The following is a 14,142-nucleotide window of genomic DNA, read 5'->3' on the forward strand; positions in this document are numbered from 1 at the left end:
ACTTATTTGTAAACAATTAGTAACATATCTGCTTGGTATGTCTGAATAAGTCACATAGTAAAGCAGTTGTGTTTTTCAGATGTAATAAATAATCAGATATATTGTAGTTTACTAAAGTCTCGGGTACTGATCTCGTCTTGATTTTACTTATCTCGCAGGCACTAGCATGCGCAGAATGTTTTCGGGGCTGGTTGGAATTGTAAAGGATTGAAGGGCGCCGGCAGGGAGGGGCAAGGGGGCACTTCCCCCTGTAATTCGAGTGGTAAAATTGTAGCAATATTTTATAACAAAAATGTCTTCTGTGACTTACAGACCGTAAGTTACAGCAACTATTATTATTATTATTACTATTATTATAAGTAGTAGGGTTAAATTTAACTTAGTCTATTTTACACTGATCATCTTACTATAAAGAACAGCTTTTTGTCATATGAATTAATGTTAAGTGTACAGTGATGCAAATCGTATATAGATAAACAGAATATGGAAATTACAAATGTAAGTAATTTAAAAAAAAAACAAGTGGTAGTAGTAGTAGTAACAAAAATAATAGCAACAATAAAAGCAGTAATAATAATAATAATAATAAAAGTTTCGGTAACCCTGCCCCCTCCCCCCCGGGAAAAAAATCCTGCGGGCTCCCTTGGTGTATTGCATAGCTGCATTCTAAGAGGAGAGGATATACAATAAAATATTTTGTATATTTGGAGCTTTATTAAAATTATATTCAAGAGTTCTTTACTGCTTTCATTACAAAATTTTGATTTTCTAAATCATTAAGGGGGTTAGCTATAGCCCAATGAGTCCCCCCTGCGAACGCCAGTGCTCGAAGAGTCTGATCTTGTTCCCGCCTTGGCGTTAGTACCATCCCTACCTGAAGCTGTTGAATATGAATATGAATATGAAAGTGAATAAACATATAGATCGTGCGCCACAAATGATTGAAATCAGTTATAGAAATATTTCACATTTCTGGATAAGGTCGCGTTACTTTCTGATATTTAGGGTTCGTTAGTGTTAGTGTGCATTTTTGCTTTGTTTTCATTATACTGGTTGGTTAGTAATTTTGCATTGGTTATTGCTTCTATATTATAAGAGGAAAATATCATGAGTTGTATATTCTCAGAAATTAGTTCACGTATACCCGACTGCTGGCCAATAATTTAAATTTTACGCAAACTTCCAATGAAGTGATAACCCGCCCACTTCGAGTGCAATGCGATCGTGGCCCTAACCTCTTGGAGATATTATGTAGTGGATGGCAACACTGATCGTGGAAATAATCTTTGCATTCGCTGCCGCTTCGTGGCGCTGGCGCTGAGCTCCTGCGTACGCGCACTGTCAAAACGAACGTGCCGAACAGCTATCGTTGAGGGACGGTATCCGCCTGTTGGAAACGAGTATCTTTTCGGTGGAAACTTGTGTGGAATCGAAATCCATTCCTCATGTCCCGTTTACCGGTGGGCAGCGATCTGCTGAGCAGGTCCTGCTGTAGATTATTCTAGGACGGAAAATAACACTCGACATAACCCGAGCGAGAGAGTCCGTACAAGGCGAATCATCCTGCCGGCAGCAGTGTGGATATTTTTTCGTAGTGGGTGTGTGATTGTGAAGTGTGTGTTGTGATTCTTGTGTGCAAAACGTACAGCAGGGAAGGAAGGAGACCAAAACGACGCGGTGATAATTTTTTTATTCGTCGCCAGCTCGCAATCTCGGATTTGTTGACTTTTTTTTCAGTGAGTTTTTCGGCAACTCTTTCCCTCGCTTTTTTATCGTAACCAAAAACTCACCACGGGGTGGTTAAAGACACGACGATGGGGTGTGCAATGTCTGCAGAAGATAGGGCAGCTCTTGCCCGTAGCAAACAGATAGAAAGGAGCCTAAGAGAAGATGGCATACAGGCGGCGAAAGACATCAAGCTTCTGCTACTAGGTGAGTACTACCTTTCTGGGCGGGGCTCTTTGCCTCCATGGTCGAATCTCGTACTGGAGTATGGGTTTCCAGCAACAGTTGATGTTTGTCGTGCAGAAATGTCAAAAAGTGTTTCGATCGGGGGTAAAGTGGGGAGAAAAGTGTAAAGTTCTTGCAGGAGTTAACAAATAAGCGCAAGGGTGGCTGGGGGGCGCTCTCGTACTAAGGGTTCGTGAGGTAATCAAAATGGCGGAACCATTTCCCGGGAAAAAGTTTGTCGTCTGCTCAGAAATGTCTGAACCATTTTTCTTCCTGTTATCGCACGGGTACTTAAATAAACTCACTCGATGCGTCGAACTAGATGCATTTGTGGCAACTGTGGATGTCTGGTCGTGCAGTCGGGCATTTTTCCTTTGCTATCAAGCGCTAGAGCTGGAATTGTTATGACTTGATGCACCCTCGGGGTCGTGCAAGGTTGACTTAAGGGTGCATTCTGGTTAAATTTGACGGTTGGCGTGCAACCCACATCGCTGGCTGTGGCTGCAAAATGTAGGCTATGTTTATCGAAAGTGGAGACCAAACTCTGCTGAGAAAATAAACACCGCCACATTTTTAGGCTGCACGAAGGGGTGACGCTTTTTCTCTCTCCCTCCCCCTTTCTGGAAGCACCGACAAAGAGCTCGTGATTTCTGTTGGAGCACGGACCCATTCACTCACTCCCTTGGCATTATCTTGCATGTCTCACATATCCATGTATAAATCTGTTCTTGTTTCGTACATAGAAAGGGGTGGTGTTTGTATTCAGGGTTTCCATTGACCGGGGAAACTGAAAACTTTATGAAAATATATATGTGACTAAAAAGGTCATGGAAAAAAATTTAAGAACTTTCATAGAAGTGTTTATAACCTTGGAATGTCACAATATTAAATATGCTTTTTGTATTTGCGTGAATATGGATGTTTCCCATAGTTGCAAACTTGTATGATACAACAGGTGTCTGTTCAGTAAAAGGGGAACATGTTGTTTCTTGCAAGTGGAGCTTTTGTTTTCAAATTTCCACTGTAGTTAAATCAACTTTAACGTTATAGAATAGCTAGAGAATTTGTTATAAAATGTCTGGGGAAAGTGATGAACTGAATGGGAATAGTTTGTTGCTTTAGCGAGGTAAATGAACAAGTTTGCCCCTTAAGCATGGCAAAGGTTACGTGGATCCATTAAGAAAGAAACTATTATTGTGATGTTCATTGTTAATGTTTCGGCCATTCACTGTGGTTTAGAAGACACAGAGGACAAATGTAATTTCGACCAGGTTTTTTTTAGTCACTGCACCCCATGATTATGCATTAAAAGGTAAAGCTATCCTCCTGTGCACTGCATCGTACCATGAAGGCACATAGGGGATGTGGATAGGCCCCACACATTCTCGATCACACTGGAGATTATTGACTAGAGGCCGTATGAGCCCTAGAGCCGCTCCGTGCAGAAGTATTACTAATTTATTGGTAATACTCTTCAAAGTAATAATTTCGAAATTAATAAGTGTTAATCATTATATTTTCTTTGTTCGAGGACAGTTCAAGTTCTATGACCCACCCGTAAATACCAGGTTCAAACACCCTGTAACCCTTTCTAGGCATCCACCTGCTTGCTTGACTTTGCATAATAGTACGAACTGCACGCAAACAATATTTGCTTCAGTGAACGAATTAGGTCTTACAAAACCAACAGAATTTTGAATCTTGCCTGTCTACGCGGACACGAAGCATCTACAAGTCACAAAAATTGTTGCTAAGTTTATAGCAACACTTCTAATCCTAAACCTATCTCGCCTAAACTAACCACACATGTATCGTTACAATTACACGTAAATGTAATTGTAAAAATGATGCAGTTAGTAGATTAGGAGGGTTAGGGTTGGTCCTCTTAGCATTTTTATAGTCGCATCATGTACATACAGGAAACTAAATGCTTCATATCGATTGATGCACTAAAGTGTGTTTCATAGCTTCTTCAAAGAATCAGATTCACATTTAATGCATTTGGGTTCATTTTAGTATGTCATGAAAGAAACACCAAAGTGCATCATTTGATTCAAGTGAGGATTTATTTCAGTCGAGATGCACTTCAATGCATCAGTTGATGTTCCTTGATGCACCTTCCTGCATCTTTTTGGATGATGCACTTAAACGTTTGGTCTGAGCTACAGAGTTTAAATACATCATAAAAAAAGATGCATTCTGGTGCATCGAAACGTATCAAGACGCATCAACTGATGCATTGAAGTGCATCTCGACTGAAATAAATCCTCACTTGAATCAAATGATGCACTTTGGTGTTTCTTTCACGACATACAAAAATGCACCCAAATGCATCAAATGTGAATCTAATTCTTTGAAGAAGCCATAAAACACACTTTAGTGCATCAATCGATATGATGCATTTAGTTCTCAGAGTGTACCAGTGGCTGTGCTGTCGTACGCACCCTGCACATGGAGACATGCGATCAATGAATTCCGTCGAAAGTGTTTTTATGGATATACAAATATAGCAAGAACGTTTACACGAACAAGAGATGTGTTTTGTATTCGCCCCTGTTCCACCTGTATAACCTAACTCATTTGGATGTGTGAAAACGTTCCTCTTCTATTCAAATGATAAACATATGTAGTTTTTGTAAACATAATTCATTGGTAAAGTATATTCTGGAGGTTCTGAAAATGTTTTCAAAAAGGTGCTGATAAAATGCCATTATTCAGGTCTAATCAAGTTACATTAACATTCTTTATTCAACACTGTAGCAAATCATATAATCTATGGTAAAGATGGTATAATGTATATGAGACCATATGATTTTACGTAGCTGCTCAGGAAGAGTGAAAAATCATTTATTTTTGTCCAGTTTTTGTTAACAGTCCATAAGAAAAAGAAGGGAAAAGGTGCTGAAGCTTCGAAGAGGGGATAAATGTGCTAATCTCACGAAAGGTGCAACGAAGTGTGTTCATTTTACTTGATTTCATGTACTAAAATACATATCTCAAACGATGGGTGTAAAAACAGCTACAATACTAAGCTCTAGTTACAATACTGAGATTAGACTCATCATCAATGGTTTCAGGTTCAAGTTCCGACGAGCTGGCCATTGGTGTACTATTGTGATTGTCTGTTCATGAATTTCATGTAATCATTTACATTCTCATCGTCGCAGTTAGCATAAACAGAAAAGCCACGTAAAATAAGAACATTGCACATAAAACACAATTCAAAGCTTCATGGCTTCACAGTTCATGGATTGTCTTCAACAGTGAAGGACAAAGAAGAAATGAAATAGTTATCAATGGCTATTAATTTAAATATCCAAAAGACATGTACCACTAGCGTTTGTTTCTAAGTTACATTCAATTAACGTTTCACAACGTTAACTAAAATGAAAATACATTGCAAGAAATGTGGAGTGAATAGAAATATCATGCTTGTTTATCCGTTTCTAGCAACAATGGCAGGTGATTATTACTGTTAATCTACTACCACCGATTGTTGCTGGACGTTATTGTTACAAGCTATCCATTGTTCCTGCACTTCATGCAAAGCGAAAGATCTGATCATCACAGCCAGTGCGAGAAATGTTATTGTCGATCAATAGTTGTGCAATGCAAATAGATTTAATAAAATGATTTCTTTAGAAACCTACATTTAGCCAGGAAGCTAAATCTAGTGTTCACATGTGCACTTCCATCACTGGTTCTCTAGTCATCTAGATTCTGGTAAAAAAAACTGAAGGATATGCATCGATGGGAATGGGAGCAAATTAAATATGAGTCAGACTGCTCCCCCTTGACAACTACCCCACTCAGTTTTCCCCCTCGGTTTCTTCGCGTTGTCAGTATGCCAACTGTGGATTTAATTGTAATCATCATTTTCGTTGGTTCCGTATGTTCACAGTTTTGAATGTTAATGCTTTTCGTGGGAATCTTCAGCTTGAAAGCAATGTACACAAATATCGTAATCAGAAAAATCATACATACGTAATTAGTTTATATTAAGAGCATAGGCGTGTGCAGACTAATTTATGTGGGGTATCTTAAGTGCCAATCTGTTAGCGTAATTGTCGAAACTCCATGTTCCTTTTTCACTGAAACTATTAGGTATATAAAGATGAAATTGTAACATTATAACGTCTGAGTGTTAGTACAGGTTTTCTAACATTGTGAGTACAGGGTTTCTAACATTGTGACGATGTTTATATTATTTAAATAATGAAACAATTCAAATCCGGGAACTTTTCTAACGATGGAAGCGGCCCCGGCGCCCACCCAGCGTCGAATAACATGGGTACCTGGGGGAAACCCTGGGGGGTAAAGGCGGTCAGGGGCGTGGTGCTGATCACATCACCCCCACTCACGACCGGATCAAGAAAGTGTGGGGCGTTACCCCCACACCCCCTATACGCCTTCATGGCGTGGTGCTAAGCACAGGGGAACACTTACTTTTTTTTTTCTTTATTGAAAATCAAGATTGGAACGGAATAACCAAGTTTAAAAAATGTAATGCAATGCAAGGCTATATCTCTACAGGTAATATCTGTTAAATCCCTCTCATTAATAAATTAAATGAAAACAACTCTTCATAATTAGTAGAGCACTATTATTATCACTTTATAAATTGCAGAGCTCTTCCATAAATCTGTGGGTTTCAATCTACTGCAATCTTCTTGTGTATAAATGTAAGTAAACAATTAGACACGGATATTATTTTCATTCGTTTAATGATAGTTTCTACATTTTTAATTTTTTAAAGACACATTACGAGGTACCCTGACACCTCCCTCCCGTGCGCACGTCTATGATTAAGAGGGGGGGACGAATGAGGAAGTACGGATGTAGTTTCCACAGTGTTGCCAACCGTAGGGATATGTTGTTCCGCGACGGAATTTTCCACTGAGTTTTTCTGATGAAGTTAAAATGTTGTGGGAGGTGGGTATTCCTATTCCATCTGTTATATGGGAGATTAGTCTGATATTTAATTCAGTGGTGTAAGTATCTATTTTTTGGTAGAAAACAATGTAGATTGGAAGGGTATTAAGCTCAGTAGATCCTCATTTTGCATTTTTCGTTTTTCTAAAACTTTCGACTCATTTATATTGTAAAATCTTCCATGTAACTTGTTCAAGAGAATTTTCATGTTAACGGAGTAGCTTTCGCTTTTGTATAAATCACATGATTTTAGATATTTTACGTCTCTTTTCGTGACTTTTGATTAATCGCGACGATGAGAGTAATAGATGATTAGATGAAATTGAAGTGACGCAAAGAGCAGCCATGCCTACGCATGACTCGAAGCTGGACGAGATAGAAAGTCGACCGCTTAACTCTCTCGGTCACCAAACTGGCCGAGAAATCAAAGGATCACAAAGTCAAGAGGAGGTAACACCAGGGAAACCTTTCGTGAGACATCTGGTCCTTACTGTTGGCAGTTGGGACGGTATTGAGACGAAACGATAATTGGCAATGTCTGTCACGTCTAGACTGGTAAATACCTGTCTCACACTGGATTTCGTCTCGTTCTCGTTTATTTCGACAGCCTCGAAAAAAAAAATATCCTGGTTATGTATACAACCACGCATCACACATTCACAAGTGCCACCGGTGAATTGACTTTTTATAATTGTTTATAACTAAGGCCCGGGACTTTATGTCCTATAGAACTGTAAAATATGTATGTAATTGTCATATAAATTGGAAAATATGTCATGAAAAATTACAAATAGGTCAGAAAAATGCAGAAATATTCCCAGTAAAGCCAAACATATGCACAACAGTACTCTTGAATTTCTCCCATACTCGATAGAGTAGTGTAGGGGCTGTAATGTACCGAATGTTCTTATAACTTTTGACTGATTTTTGTGAAAAGCGAAAAAGACAAAGAAATGGGAACGAAACTTCTTTACTTCCCGTGCAACAATGAGAGAGAACATTTTTCCTCAATAATGTTTGCATTGCTATCAATTGTCGGCGGGATAAGAAAAAAAGTGGGGTATTATTGTTCTGTACTAAGACGGCACTTTTCTTCCTCCGCAATTTTCATATCCTGCCATCGACAATATGAACTATCCGTTGTGCTAAAGCTACGAAGAAAATAATATGAAATAACCGATTATGTGCGAGAGAATTACGAAATTATACAGAAATATGTCTTATTACAATAAAATTGAAGAAATATCTTGTGAAAACGCGAAATTGGCGAAATATGTCAAAATATGATTTGTCAAGTTTGTCTATTTCGGCTGATCTTCATCAGATATGTAAAGATCTCACTCCAATATTAGATCCGAAGCCAAGTGAAAAAATATGTTATAATATAAAGTCCCGGTGCCTAGAACAGAGTCAGTCACGAAAAGTAAAGAAATCAACAAGTAGGTTAAGAAGTCAATGAATTATACTTGTGGTCAATAATTTTTGCTGACTGATTGATTTAGTTTATTTTACTTAATTTTTCTACCCATTTGGCTAATCGCGAAGATGAGGACGAGTGGTGGTAAGATAAGATGAATGAGGGGACAATCACAAATATATAGGGACACACATAAGATTATACTGGCTGAAAGTCCAGATGCTAGACCCTCACTAGTCTGCCGAATGCAGTCCAGGATGCATTACTAGATAAAGCAAGTCTAATTCTCTTGTTAAATACAGCTTCAGTTTTCATCTTAACAGGCCTTTTGGAAGGGGGGTTTCATTAACTAAATATTTATTTTTTAATTGCTAATTTCCAACTTTACCTAGGTAGGGGTCGAATAAGTACAGGTTAAGAAAAAATAAAAAAAAAATGTCGAGAGAGTCGTGAAAAAGTCGAGAATTTTGGATTTGTTATTTTGATAGTCACCCTGTATAAACAAAATATATGACCTATCTATAAATATTCGCTCTGCATGTCTGAGGAAGTCAGTAAAGTACTTTTTGTTTAGATTAATTTCTCAAATATCATACCAAAGTTTCAAACGAGACCGAGAATCTCGGACACTGTTTCAGTCTCATCTTGAAGGTTCTTGTTCTCGTCTCTGTGCCATCACTACGCAATCCTCTGCGTAGCAAACAACTGGCTGCAAACATTATAGGCCCGATTACTATCTAGATCCACATGAATATTTATTGGCCTCATAACGTAAATCTCGGTAGGATAGCACTTGCACCTGCCACCACACAGTTAAACCCATTCTGCAACTTGCACCTGTTAACGTTATCAGATGGTAATAATGAAGAGTAGCATAAGATGGGATAAAAGTAAAATAAATTGGATAATAGTTTTTTTTTGTGAAGGGACATTTCGATACAGATAAATAGTGTTTTATATATGTTCTTGTTACAGTTTGTAAAGGACATCTTTCTCGCATTTTCTTGTTTCTGCAATTTTCCACGGCTATACCTTGTAAATTAAATGATATTTCGTGAATCTACCCTTAATGTATTTTTATAAGCTGTTTAACTGTTTATTTTGTCACATTTTATGCCAATGTTCAGGCAGACTAATTGGGACTAAACCTGCAGTTTAAAGTGGGATATGGGCCATCGTGCAATGTACCTCCTTGTGGATTGAATCCAGGATCACTTCATTACAGGGCAACAGCGTTACCAGTACGCTGTCGGCAGGGATGTAGTAGAGGGTATACGGCGGTCTGGTTAACCTTACTTATTAACATATAGCTTCTGCTAGAGCCTGACCCATGGGTCTCTGCCGCGCGCGGCGCAACACAACGCAAGAACCCGTGTTGCTAAAATCGCTACAGTGCGCCAAGGCACAGGAAATTAGAGAGCACTATCTAACGTTAATTTGGTCACTACTCCAGTGAGGTTATTTCAGTTAAATACCTCTGGTTTAACGTATTCGGGAACATAATTCTGAGAAGTGGAGATTGTATGAATAAGCTATGTGCATGCTCAACAATGTTCTTATCTTTAAACGCGACAATCGAACACTGAGAGAACTAAAAGGTGGAGAAATTTTACTTTTTCGCATTGCTCAATGTAAGTAGTACGGTCTTCCATTTTCACGTTTTACATTTTTAGTGTTATTAGCAGTATTATTGGACATATTAACAGTATATAAACTGACAACTCACAAACACAGTAACATGATGTACTATATATAGTCCAGGGTGCGAAATCACTGAAGACTGATTGGGGGGAGGAGAAATCCTCATCTACACACAGAATTTTGTACTTATATATATATATTAGATATTTATAATGTTATTAAGTATAAAAGTTAGTTACTAATTACCAAATATTTGCTTATATAAGTACGGTATATATATATATATATCAGATATTTGTAAAGTAGCAAACTGATCTCTTTATTAACTGGTTAAAATGTCAATAAATTACGAAATAGTTGTATTATGTGTAAGTTTTTGTTTAGTTTTTGCATTCTGTTAATATAAATCAATTACATTTCGTAGTTATACTTGTCTTGCATCCTTTTTTTACTTTTATTGTGCGTGCATTGTTATTTGTATTGATCCGTTAATGATATTTTGACAGAGCATTCAACACTCACAACCACACTACTTTGTGCGACTTTAATATTATCCTTAGTAAAATATATTTGAAGTCAAAACTAATTACTTATTTATTGTTGCTACAACAAAAATTCTCGCCCCCGAAATTTTTGGTGGGGGAATTTTTTAGACCAAGATTTTTGATGGGGGGGGTAATCCCCTGTTCCCCCGGATTTCGCACCCAGCCGTAGTCTGTCTATAAAATGCTACTGTAGCCTTTGTTTAAATGCTGTTATTGAAATATGCATTTGGTGTATTTTTAAAAATTCCTTCTCATGCGTGTCCGGAAGGGGGCCGTGCCCCTCCTGGAAAATGAAAATCAACCAAAAATTATGTATTTTACACATATAATTTCATTTTAGCCACAATAATATGTGTTAATTATTGCATGAACATCATACATTCAAATTTAAGCAATGTTTTTTTAGGGAACACCACTGTTTTTGGAGAGAATGTGTCTTGTTGCCCCCCCCCCCTGGAAAAAATGCCTTCATTGCCCCTCCCTGGAAAGAATCCTGCAGACGTCCATGTTCCTTCTCTATCTTAATATGCCGCCAATTATGGGCATTTTATCATCATATCCTACAAACAATAGCTTTTGTAGTAATGATTAAATCCATAGATTTAGGGCAAACAATCCAAAGTTAGTGGAAACATGGTCTCAACATTTCGCGGCCCTTTGTTTGTGTGTATGTGAGAGTTTGGTTGTCGACTTTATGGCTACAGCCGGATTGCGCACACTTTTCCGGTTTTATGATTGGTATCTGATAAGCCGTTGACAAGCTGTCACAATGTACAGGATTGCGCACAAAAAAATGAGGCGATGTTGTCAGATCTAAAATGTTCTCAAGCCGTTCTCACTTCTGTTGTGTTTGTTTGTGTGTGTGTGTGTGTGTGTGGACTTACACGTGTTTTTGCTGGAAGGGTAGCATTAGATAGGCATGGAGGATGAACCTGATTGTTGGACTAGAATGTAATGGTCGGTGTATCTCCGTATTTATACCGAAGGTCACGAGCTTCGATCGACAGAAGTGTTTGTTGTGCAGTCATTACCCTAACCTAACTTTTGAGTTTGAGTAAATTGGTATGAAAATTTTATCTTGAAAACATCAATAGTGACTTACTGTATTGGTGTGAAAATTGTATCTTGGCTTGCTACATTTACTGGTCAAATTATATTTTTTATTTAATCCTTAAGAGATTTACTATTTTATTTCTAATTTCTCTCTCTCTTATTGTCTAAAGAAAAAAACAGTTTTGCGCACAGACTTTAAAGCTATCAAAGTGGCAACGTTCGATCAAAATCTGTGCGCAAAACAGGTCAGTGAGATTTGTGCGGAATTCTGGATCTAAAGTGTGCGCAATTCGGCTGCGGCGAACTTTATAGGCTATTCAGGATTAGACTTACGGATTGAAGGATCTGATCGACTAGGAACGGAACACGTGACCTCACAGACAAACTTAACGTCAGTGCATTTTATTGAGGATTTTTTGCACTACCCTTTAAATACATATACTTGATTGTGTTCAGTTATCGTACCGGAACACATGTGTGTACTCCCCCCCCCCCCTCCTTGTCAGGAAGTGGATGCACAGCTGTTGGATGCGGGTTACATTAACAACAAATTAGCTCGTGCAGAAAGATGTTTTTGTAATATTGCACCTGCGAGAACAGATAACGGGTGTTTACCGTATGGAAATAAGAGTTAACCAGATCCAAGAAAAGTCTGTAGACGTTAAGTTCTCACACGAACTTCACAGCTTGCAGCAGCGAGAATTAAAGTCAAGCGTTAGGTTACAAAAGTGTTCAAAGGTGTCGTTTTGATGTGTGTTTGCTTCACATTCGATGCAGAAGCGTGAGAATTTGTTTTTATGACGTCGGCGAGCTTTTAAGGATTTAAAGAACCGCAGTTCCCATCATAAGGGTCTAATTGGTCAGGAAACGAACCTGGAAGCCTTTTAAAGACGAGACAATGAACCCTTAAGGACCTCGCGCACTGAGACGCGGGGAAACCCGGAAAAATCCGGCAACATAATTTCTGTCGTCTGCTTCTATTGGAATCAAATGGTGTAATGCTTACTACAGGAGAACTTGCGGAAACGAAGCACGGAATTTTCGGCTGGAAGTTTGCAGGTTATCTTAACGTCCACTAAGACGCCGGAAGCGAAACTGTTCCGTTCTGTGGTCATGGACGAACCACAGAAACTATTGAAATATGTGAGAGGGCCTTACTTTACTCTGAGATTTTATTATTTATTAATAATTTTCATTGGTAATTCAGTTAATGTTAAGTCGAATCTTTGTAAAAAGCATAGAAATTATGAGACTGGAAGTTATACCAAAAAAGTATAGTGAAGAGAAAGCTTGTGGCTTTAATAAATATTCATTTCTTTGCCATCGTAATTCTACAAAACTTCAATTGACTTCTAGTAGATCATAAAACTTAACATCTAAATGTTGCAACGACATTTGTGAAGCCCTCGCTCCCCTTCTACATTTCGTTCATTTCTAACACTGCTTAATAAATGCATTTCTCAGCTTATTTGTAAACATTATCGCCAAGTGAACTAACGTATGTGGTTGTAGACTACTGTAAGAGAATATATTAGTAGATAATTCAGTCATTTATTATTGCAAGGGCGCATGTCCATTATATCTGAATTTACATCACACAATAAAAAGTTCCTAATTTTTCTCCGAGTGGTGTTTGTTTTTCAATATTTTCAGCTGCCCATTGACACTGGACAGAGTTGTGTTGGGAATGAGCAGGAGTGTCTAGAATGACAACACGCTAATAAACTAATTTCGCCAAGAAGACTGGCATAAGCCCTTTTAGTAATAAATTATTCAATTATTACTGTATATAAATAAATGTGAAATAATTCCAGATTAAGATTAAAACCTCTGTCTGCATGCTGCTTCCATGAAATACAGTACACGTGTAAGTTCTTCCTATCTGACCTAGTCACCGCTACGATGCCAGGGGTCCCGGGTTCGAATCCCGGCATGGATATTTGTGAGGGTCCATTCATCAATCTCATGACTCATCTCCATCTTCGAAAATTAGCCAAAAGTGGCACAAAAAGCGAAGTAAAATACAGCAGACCAATTAATCTGACCTAGTCACCTCAATGGATGATATTCAATGTGGCGTCAGCTGCGGAGAGCATGATGGGAAATCTGGGCAAACTGCACGTGCTCCGGCAAGCGTGAAGCGAAGCAAATGTTGCGTGCATTAAAATGACCCGATATTTAACATTTTTAATTGTATTACTACCCTATTATTGTATATTTTCAAATGAAGTTTCCTTTTGGTGAAATAATGCGTTCTGTATGCGTGTGTGCCATTGTTTATGTATTAATTGTGAGAGAACATCACACCTTTATACAGTTTCTTCGTTGGATAAGATGGCGTGATTTTTCCAATCCGGGGTGAAATATGAATCGTATTTTAAAGGCAAGTACTGTGTTTATGGCTAGCGTTATGTGACTTTTACGTTACTCTTTACATCCGCATGCTTTGCAACGCGTGTGGTTGTTGAACAATCTCTAATAATGTTCACAGAAAGTTTGAAATACTGTTTATCAATCAGCGGGTGCGTTCGAAGTATGCGCATATTTGTATATACTTTTCAGCATATCTTCTATGCCTGTCTCACTCTCAATACATGTACGAAA

The 14,142-nt window shown here is 38.1% G+C and overlaps 1 protein-coding gene across 2 annotated transcripts in view; it reads left to right on the forward strand.

Annotated features, from left to right (window-relative positions):
* The window catches only part of Galphao (G protein alpha o subunit), a 285,136-nt gene that overhangs the window by 20,234 nt on the left and 250,760 nt on the right, over nucleotides 1-14,142 (forward strand). Inside the window, exon 1 of one of the 2 annotated variants that reach the window (XM_083138943.1) lies at nucleotides 1,351-1,932. The exons of the other annotated variant lie outside the window; for it this stretch is intronic. Within the exon in view, the coding sequence (XP_082995069.1) occupies nucleotides 1,815-1,932 (118 nt within the window). The 5' untranslated portion in view covers nucleotides 1,351-1,814. Of the gene's footprint in view, nucleotides 1-1,350; nucleotides 1,933-14,142 lie in introns of those variants that run through there. 2 annotated transcript variants of the gene reach the window in all.

Source organism: Lepisma saccharinum, chromosome 17 (genome assembly GCF_977018435.1).
Source record: "Lepisma saccharinum chromosome 17, izLepSacc3.1, whole genome shotgun sequence".
In the NCBI taxonomy this organism is placed as follows: Eukaryota; Metazoa; Arthropoda; class Insecta; order Zygentoma; family Lepismatidae; genus Lepisma; species Lepisma saccharinum.